Source organism: Cynocephalus volans, chromosome 8 (assembly GCF_027409185.1).
Source record: "Cynocephalus volans isolate mCynVol1 chromosome 8, mCynVol1.pri, whole genome shotgun sequence".
In the NCBI taxonomy this organism is placed as follows: Eukaryota; Metazoa; Chordata; class Mammalia; order Dermoptera; family Cynocephalidae; genus Cynocephalus; species Cynocephalus volans.
In genome coordinates, this window is record NC_084467.1 from 58,454,424 (window position 1) to 58,464,096 (window position 9,673).

General features: G+C 41.4%; 1 protein-coding gene across 1 annotated transcript; it reads right to left on the bottom strand.

The window, feature by feature from the left end:
* On the bottom strand, positions 1–687 carry LOC134382997 (GTP-binding protein Di-Ras3-like). Its single transcript, XM_063103655.1, has one exon. The coding sequence runs from the start codon at positions 685–687 to the stop codon at positions 1–3; it is 687 nt and encodes a 228-aa protein (XP_062959725.1).
* Positions 688–9,673: the final 8,986 nt, after the last annotated feature.

Here is a 9,673-nt window from a genome sequence, read left to right on the forward strand (position 1 = left end):
TTACATGATGACGCACTTGCCAAGCAGCTTCTCGGTGGCCTTTGGCTTCTGGGATTTCTTCTGAGGACTAGGGGGGCAGGTGTCAGGCTTCTCGTGGTTCAGCAGCATGTAGAACAGCTCTTGCACGTTGACATCCAACTTGGCCGACGTCTCCAGGAAAGCGCAATTCCACTCGAGCGCACGGGCAGCACCATCTCTGAGGGTCAGCTCCCTGTGGAACCTGTCATCTCTCTTGTTGCCCACCAGCACGATAGGGAACTTATGCAGATTGCTGCCTTTGATCTCACGGATCAGCTCATAGAAGGGCTTCAGCTGCTCCAGGGTTTCCTTCTTGGTGACGGAGTAGACCAGGACGAAGGCATGGCCCCTGGAAATGGCAAGGCGCTGCAGATCTGGGTAGCGGTGGCCGCCAGTGGTGTCGGTGATGTGCAGGGCACCCATGGCGTGGTTGCAGCCCTGCACCTGGCGATAAGTATCTTCAATGGTGGGCAGGTAGGTGTCTCGGAAAGTGCCGCACACCCGCCTCTGCACCAGCGCACTCTTGCCCACGCCGGCCGGGCCGAGCACCACCACGCGAAAATCTTTGCTCCTCGTGTGGGACATGAAGTTACGGAAAACAAGCTTGGTGGGCTGGGGTCGCAGCCGCTGCATCAGCCTTTCCTTGAAGCGAAGGCAAGCGTTGCCCATTTTGGGGAATCGAAGGGGAGACTCCTGCCCAACTTCTCCCGGACTCAGCCGGCAGTAGGAGATGCCTAGGAAGGAAGAGACAGGAGAGATGAGAGTTGGAACCTGCAACCTTGTCAGAGTGTCTGCCTGGCGGCTGGTCCCCTGTGATGCTAAGGGGCGTCCACACACCAGGAAGGACATTTGCACACACGTAGAGCAGCCTGTTAGGGAGGACACACGTATTTTCAGGATGGGGTCGCGAGGTGGACTAGGTGCAGGCACCGGCAGGGGCTACAGAGCAGACCCGAAGGTGTGCTTTGTGCGGTAGAGATTGCACGGGTCGAGCCTCTTTTTCTCTCTCCTTAAATCATTTAACCCTCATCATTCAAGAAACACCTGAACCTTCTTCCCTTATCGGTAAAGTGAAGCTTTTAAATGGAGAAGCAGAACAGCGGAGGAGAAATACGTGGGGAGCACTCACCAGAGTCGGGGACTGAATGCCAGGTAGGCATTGGAGCGCGCTGCCGCCTCGCTGGTTCAAGCTGGAAGGTCAGGAATGCAGGAGAGCAGGAGGCTGTCTCTGGTAGCCGCGGTGGCAAGGTCTGCAGGCGAGATGCCCAGCACAGTGGAAGGCAGCCCCTGGAGAGGCGGGGCGGCGCCAGCCCTCAGTGCTCGTCACTGCGCAGGTCACCTAGGGCCTGAGGGAGTGGTCTCAGACAGGTCCCCCGCCCCCAGCTCAGCGAGCCAGGCGGACTGCACGAAAAGTGTCCGACGGGACGCTTCTGGGCGTCTTACCTCTGTGTCCCCAGGGCCACCCGCTGTCTCCAACACACCACTTTAATGTTCTCTGCCACCTCATTATTCTACTGTCATTGCCGTAGCACTGTCTTCCAGAACAAGGAGATGGAACAGAGACAGTGTATTGAATTTTAAGTGCGTGCGCGGCAACGCGCGGCAACGCACCACACTTACCAAAGCTTTCTCTTTCTTACGTATTAAAATCCTTAGCTTCTCATTGCCACGTGAGCTTTCCAGCACTCACAGCAGGCAAGGGTTGCACTCTGGCGTGTGGCAGTTTGGGCGCTACCGATCTCGATTTGCCCACCAGCACGGTAGGGAACTTATGCAGATTGCTGCCTTTGATCTCGCAGATCAGCTCACAGAAGGGCTTCAGCTCCTCCAGGGTTTCCTTCTTGGTGGCTGAGTCCACCACGATGAAGGGACCTCCTGGGACCCCCAGAGAGCAGGGTGCAGAGCTGCTGGGGCTTGCACGACCACGCCGAGAGTGCTCTGTTCACTGCACTGAGTGCCAAGGGACCCCCCATAACACAGGGTATGGGTTCCCACTGAGCAACAGCCCCTGATGGTATATGGACGTATGAGATACATATATATGTATGTGTATATGTATGTATATTTACATATACGTATATATATATAAAAGTGTACATATATATATATGTATATATATATACACATATGTGCGTGTGTGTTTGATTTCCAAAATCTGCTGTGAAATAACTTATTTCAGAAATCCTTTCTCCTCAAGTCTCCCATATTTTCCTGTGATAGTTTTAAATACATGTTCTTCACATTTAGATGTAAAATTTGGGTATGGTATGAAATAGAAATTAATTTTTTTTCATATGAGCTATTTCCTTCAGATTTGTTAAACTACTTCTGTGATGTATGTTCTTGAGTCTGTTTCTGGATTTATGACCCTGTTCCTTCCCATGAGGCTTAATACATATTTTGCTCAACTGAAACATACTAGTACAAAAAACAATAGCAAATTTTAGCAAAGAAAGAAAATGTATTTAAAAATCCAAGTGGAAATTATAGGCCTGAAGAATACAATAATAGACATGTTAAATACTTCCTGAATGGGCTCGATGTTAGAGTTGAGAGGACAGAGGACAGAGTCATTGAACTTGAGGACAGAGAAATAGAATCTACTCAGTGTGAACAGGGGAATGATAATAGACTGGGTAAAAATGAACAGAGTCCCAAGGACCAGTGTGACCCCAAGCAAAATTCTAACACCTGTATCATCAGAGTCATAGGAGGAGAAAGACTTGATGTGAGGTAGTATTTTAAGAAATAATGGATGAAAACTCTCCAAATTTGGTGTAAGACACAAATCTCCAGTCTCAAGAAGCTGAGAGAATTCCACCAGTATAATCCCAAGGAAATCAAGATGAACACAAAAAATAATTGAACTCCTGAAACGTGAACACATAGGGAAACTCTTGAAAGTAGGTACAAAGAAACAACATATTACCTATAGTGGAACACTAATTTGAATGACAACAAATTTGTCATTTGAAACCATGGAAATCAGTAGGAAGCAGCTTGACATTGTTCAAGTGCTGACATTGTTCAAGAAAAGGAATATCAACTGTAAATTCTATGTCTGACATAGTGTCCTTCAAGTATGAAGGGGAAATAAAGACATTTTTTTCAGATGAAGAAAACTAAAATTTGTTGCTAACAAACCAACCCTTAAATAGCTGAAGGAAGTTTTCTAGACAGAATAGGTACCAGAGGATTGACTGAGGAATTTCAGAATGAAAGAAAAATTCCAAAATATGTACAAACAAGTATACATATGACAGTGTATCTTCTCAAGAGTTTTTAAAATCACATTTGATGATTAACACAAAAGTTGTGACAACATCTGATATTCAAGACAAAAATATTTTAAAAAGAGAAAGGCAAAGGGACCTAAATAGAAGTAAGGTTTTCCTACTTTACTTAAAGTTGTGAAATGTTGATACCAGTAAATAGACTGTGATAAGTGACATATGCATAGTATAATCTCCCAAGACACAGATTTGGTACAAAGAGATATATTCTGAAACACTAAAGGTAAATTTTGAAAAATATTCCAATACCACATAGGAAGATGAGAAAAGAGATAGAAAAGAGAATCAGGAAAACCAGAAAACAAATAATAAAACAGCATTCTTAAGCTCTAATATATCAAGAATTACATTTAATGTATTCACTGAATGAGTGTATTCATTATATTGAAAGTACCTCCTGTTATGATAGAGTGTTAGCGCCTAGGTACATTATTTTATAATTTGTTTTCTGGTGTAAGTGGTGTGAATACACCAATTGAAAAGCAGATCAGCACAGTGGATTTTTTTAAAATGCCAGACAAACATATGCTATTTGTAGTGAGAAGAAACTCACTTCACATTTAATGACATGGGTTGAAAGTAAAAGGAGATTTTCATATATCAACACAGAAATCATGGAATCAATATTTAAAACATGTTATTTACAATAACTCTCAAGAAAATGAAATACTTAGGTACTTGCTTAAGAAAACACAAAGAATCTATATGCTGAAAATTACAAAATGCTAAAGAAAAAAAAAAAATCAAAGAACACCTACACAGATGGAAAGACTTCATATGTTCATATATTAGAAGACTCAATTTGGTAAAAAATCTCAGTTCTCTCTAAATTCATCTCTAGGTTAATGCAATTCTTGTCAAAATCCCAGTAAGCCTGTTGTAGATAGGGACGAACTAATTTTTAAATTTATATAGAAAGGCATAATACCTAGAACAGCTAAATCAGTGTTGAAAAAGAAGAATAAAGAGGAAAGGATAACACTATGTGATATTGACTTACACTGTAGATACAGTAACTGTCACATTGTCATGGCGGTGGAGGCATAGACATGTAGATCGATACATAAATGGGACAGCATAGAGAACCCAGGCACAGACCCACACACATATGACGAATGATTTTTGACAGAGTTTGAAAAGTGATTCAATGCAGGAAGCATAGTCTTCAAAACAAATGGTGTGGGAGCAATTGGACATCCATAGACAAACACAAACATGAAGGAAAAAAACCTCAATCTAAAATTAACCCCCCATATAAAAATTAACTTTAAGTGGATAATGGACTTAAATGTAAAATATAAAATTATAAAACTGTTATGGGAAAAAACAAACTCTTTTGCATCTAAGGCTAGACAAAGACATGTTAGACTGGTCACCAATTGCATGATCCCATAAAAGCAAATTTTGATATATTAGACCTCTCAAAAATTAAAAGCTTTTGCTTTGTTAAGGACCTGTAAACACACTGAAAAGAAACAGTATCCATCAAGGGAAAATATTTACAATGCCCATATTTGGCATAGGACTAGTATCGAGAATATATGAAGAGCGCACAAAAGGATTTTTTAAAATCCAGTTATAAAATGGTCAAAAGATATGAACAAACAGTTCACTGAGGAAGATATACAGAAAGCAAGTAATCAGTAGGAAGGATTTTTAACATCATTAGCCACTAGAGAATTGTGGATTAAAAACACAATGAGATATTGCTATATCCCTATAAAAAGGATAAAAAAAAAAAAAAAAAAAAAACACCAAAAGCTGGTTAGGAGTCAAGGAAACTCAATCACACATACATTGCTGGTGGAAATGTAAAATGGTACAGCCCCCCTGGAAAACACTTTGTTATAAAACTACTCTACATCTAAACATACAGCCTAGCAATTGCACTCTTGAGTATTTATCCCAGAGAAATGAAACTTACGTTCACACAAAATGCAGACAATTCATAGCAGCCAAATACTAAAAACCATTCAAATACCTTCTACAAATTGGTGTAAAACAAAATATGGTAGTTCCATGTAATGGAACACCAGTCAGGACAAAGTATTATTGATATGGATAACAACCTGTGTGAATCTCAAGGGAATTACGTTCATGGAACAAAAGCAAATCACAAAGGGTTACATACTGTATGATTCCACTTTTCTAACATTCTTGAAATGACAAAATTATACAAATGGTATATTACTAGTTGCCAAGGGTTAGGAATGAGGGAATGGGCATAGAACGAAGGAGACTTGTATGTAAAAGGGCACCATGAGGGACTCTGGTGATAGAACTGTTCTGTATTTTGACTGTGGTTGTAGATACACAATCTCACAGTTATGGTAAAATTCTATAGAATTAAATACATATGCAAATGAGTATATGGAGGAAACTGAGTGAAAGTTACCTGGGATCTCTCTACATTATTCCTACAACTGCATGTGAATCTTCAATTATCTCAAAAAAAGATTTTAACTGTACTTGCAAAAACAAACAAATAAAACGCCAAATAACACAATTCTGAAGGCTGCCCTGTGATGGCTTCTCACTGACTACAGAATTACAGTTTTGACTCTTTAGCTTTCTACTCTTTGCTCTCTGCAAAGTAGCTTCCATTTATCTTTCAAATTTTACCTTCCACAAGCCTTCTGTGCACACTGGCTTAATGACTGGCTACTCGGGGGAGTTCCCTATGTCTGCTTCTTCACTCACTCGTGCCATTTCTGCTGCCTTCCTAGCTTCTCTGTCCCTGCCCCCATTTCCCCCATCTATACACCCCATTCCTCCTCTCCCTCAAAGCTGGTCTCCAAATGGCACCTCCAGCTGGAAGGAACCCCTCCCTCCTCTGAGCCCCCACAGCACTTTTTCACCTTGTATTGCAGCTATGTGTGTACTTGTCTTATATTCTCCACAAAGCCACGAGATTCTCTTGGACGGGACTGAGATCTGTTTATCTGAGTCCGTCAGAGGTGCTAGTAAGTGAGGTGAGGCACTCAGCACACAGAGACAGCCAGGAGGGTGACGGTGCTGGGGGTCACGGAAGGAAGCCAGCTCTGGAGCAGCCTGACTTCCCTCTCAGTCCTGCTTCTGCCACCTCTAAGTTTGGCCTTTAACCCCATCCTCTAATTCCTCATCTGATAACAGGGGGACAGACAGCAGGTGCTGATGTGTTAAAAGCACCGTCCTCAATGTCTGGCTTGTAGGGTTCCCTTAGGAATTGCAGTTGCAGTTTGGGGAACTGGTCTCCAGTTTCTGTTTGCTCATTTACCAGTCCTATGGACTTAAGCAAATACTTGTTTTCCTTTTACATTTGGTTTCTTTGTCAGTGCAATGGGGATGAAAGTATCTATGTTGAAGGAAGATTGAGTTATTTGTGTAAGAGCTCTTTAGAAATGTAAAGCACAATATTCAAGCAGGGTATTGTTTGTGGAGTGTGAATGAGCCAACATTCACTTTAGCGCTGGAGCCAGGTACTGCTGTAGTAATTTGACCTATGTTAACTATCTCACTGAGAGTCCCTGAGGTGGAGACCACTGTATCTGCATTTTAAAAGTGAGGATTCTGGGCACCAAGAGGTTAACCAAGTGGCTGATCCCAGGAGGTCTAGCTGGCTCCAGGACTTAAGCCTTGTACACCATGCTGCCTCTAGCAGAGCGCCCTCCTGGTGCTGGGGCTGTAAGATTCTAACTTTGGGAGTCTGTTTTCTTTCCATTTCCTACTACATTCTCTCTACCCTCCTTTTCTAAGCTGTGTGGAAAAAAAATGGCAGTTATATTCCTCGTCCGTCAAAAGAAGATAAGTATCGTTTTTACCCTTTTTGATTTTCAGGATCAGGGTTGTTTAAGAATCCCTTCCCTTGTCCCGTTCATGTGTCTTCTCTGATTCTTACTATGTCTCTTCCCAACCTGTCTGTTGTCTCCTAGCGCCCTCCTGCTGCTAATAGCTCCTTGCTGGCAGAGGTGTTATCTTCTATTTCATAGAGAAATGAGGCCACCAGATAAAACTCACCAGCTCCTGGACCACGCACATCCTCCAGCATTTTCTCTCTTTCCTCCAAGGTTAATCCCTTAATCTGAGCTCTGGATTGCTTTCCACTTGAGGTCCTAGGATCACCTGCCTTGGAATCACCTGGGATGCTTCTTAAAACACCCAATTCTCATCTACAGGATAAGGATCCGCAGGGTGGTGCCTGGGGGTCTGCTTATGAACAAGCCCCCTCCAATGATTTTGATGTGGAGGAAAGCTCCAGACTCCTCTTTAGAACCTGTGTGATCAGTCATCTCCCGATTCACCTAACACTTTCATTTCTCACTCTCAGTTAGATTTTTTCTTAGCCTACAAATATGCCCAAGTCCCTGCTCTCCTGATAATCAAAGGCCTTACACGATAAGGTTGTGTTGATAAATATCAATATATGTAATACACAACAGTACCTAGTACATACAAGTATTGGCTATCTTTTTTCTTAGATTTTTTAATTAGTAAAGTTTAGTAGTTTTTCAGATATGCCCAGTTTTTACACTATATCCTTTTCCTTTTCCAGGACCTTATCTTCTTATGTGTCGTAGCAGTGTGTCGTCGGCTCCTCTGGGCTATGAGACTCTCTCAGACGTTGTGTTTAATGATCTTTACAGTTTTGAGAATTGGTAGTTAAGTACATTGTGGGGAACTCCTTTATTGGAATTTGTTTGAGTTAAAAAACAATTATGATTAGACCAAGACTGCAAGTCTTTGGGAGGAAGATTTCTGAGGCCGAGTACTATTTTCATCACATCACGTGCAGGATACGTGCTCAGCAGCATGATTAGTGACGGCTGATGCTGATCTTCATCACCTGGTTGAGGGTTGTCGAGTTGCTCCACTGTGAAGTGACTCTACCTCCTGCTTTCCAAGCTCTCTGGAAGGAAGTTATCATGGGCAGACCTCTTTTGGGGTGGGCATTGATGCTCCACCTCTTTTAGGGCAGAGAACCTACATAAAATTTTATAATTATTTGGAATCCTTCTGCATGGAAGATTTATCTCTTCTCATTTATTAATATATTGCTTATATATAGGTATATATTTGTTTTATACTTAGGGTTATAATTCAATGCTATTTTAGTGGATTATAATTATTTGTTCAAATTTTTCCAGCTTTTGCTTTTGGAAGTTCTTTCCGCTGACTCCTATACTCCTTTGACACACTCTCATTAGTGGATTTGGCTTTTTGGTTGTTGTTTTACCAATTAATTACTTTCTGGCACTACAAGATGCTCTAGACTCATCTTGTATACTTCAACCCCAGTCCTAGAATCAGCCATTCATTCAAGTACAATGGTATTTTCAAAAAAAAAAAAAAAAAAAAGATAAAAGGTTTGGTGTGCTTGTTGCTACCGGGAGGTTATTGGTTTTAGGCCATCTCTGCTGACAGGACAAAGAAACAGACGTGTGTGTACTGGACCTTGTATACAAAAGGTCTGTAAATATTTCCATCTGTTCCTACGCGTATCTATATTATGTTAAACATGAGTTCTTACTGAGGTGTCCAACTCTAACCAATTACCATATGGATCCTTCTAGCCTCCTCTGCAGGCTGATGTGAAAATTTCCACTCCAAATTGAGAAATCTGGCTCCCTCCTTCTGCCACATTTACTTAACTGTTCAATCCCAGTATATATGTGTAGCAGGTTCAGAACGGTTAACTGTATCTTCACGGGAATCGTCTTCATCTACTGGAGTATAGTGTTTATGCACATTTCTTTTGCTGTTGTTCTACTTATTCTGTTCATTTCTGAAGTCATTTAGGTCTGTATTTCCCATTCCCTTCAGTGAGGTCATAATACAGTTAGCTTTTCTTGTCTGCTTTCTTTCCTAGCATTCCTGACCTTCTAAACTTTGTACACATTAAGGTTACCTCTTGTGTGGGAAAACTGTGTAAGTTTAGACAAAAACATAATGTTATGTGTCCATGATTACAGTATCACACTGAATAATTTCACTGCCCTAAAAACTTTCTGGACTTGAACCTATTCATCCCTCCACGCTGCCCCCACGTCTCAGGCAACTGCTGATCTTGTTATTACCTCTATACCTTTGACTTTTCCTGAATGCCACATGTTGGAATTATATAGTATGTACTTTTTTCTGATAGGTTTTTTTACTCAGCAGTATGCACTTAACGTCCCTTAATATCCTTCTGAGGCTTTATAGCTTATTTCTATTTATTGCTGAGTAATAGTCCATTTTAAAGTAGTACTACCATTTGCTTATCCATTCACCTGTTAAAGGACATCTTGGTTGCTTCCAGTTTTTGAGAATCATAGATAAAACCACTAGAAACATTTATAGCAGATTTTCATATGGACACGTTTTCGACTCAATTGGTTTAATAC

Excerpts from the sequence above, each read along its gene's own strand:
- LOC134382997 (XM_063103655.1), bottom strand. The coding sequence starts at position 687 with ATGGGCAACGCTTGCCTTCGCTTCAAGGAAAGGCTGATGCAGCGGCTG.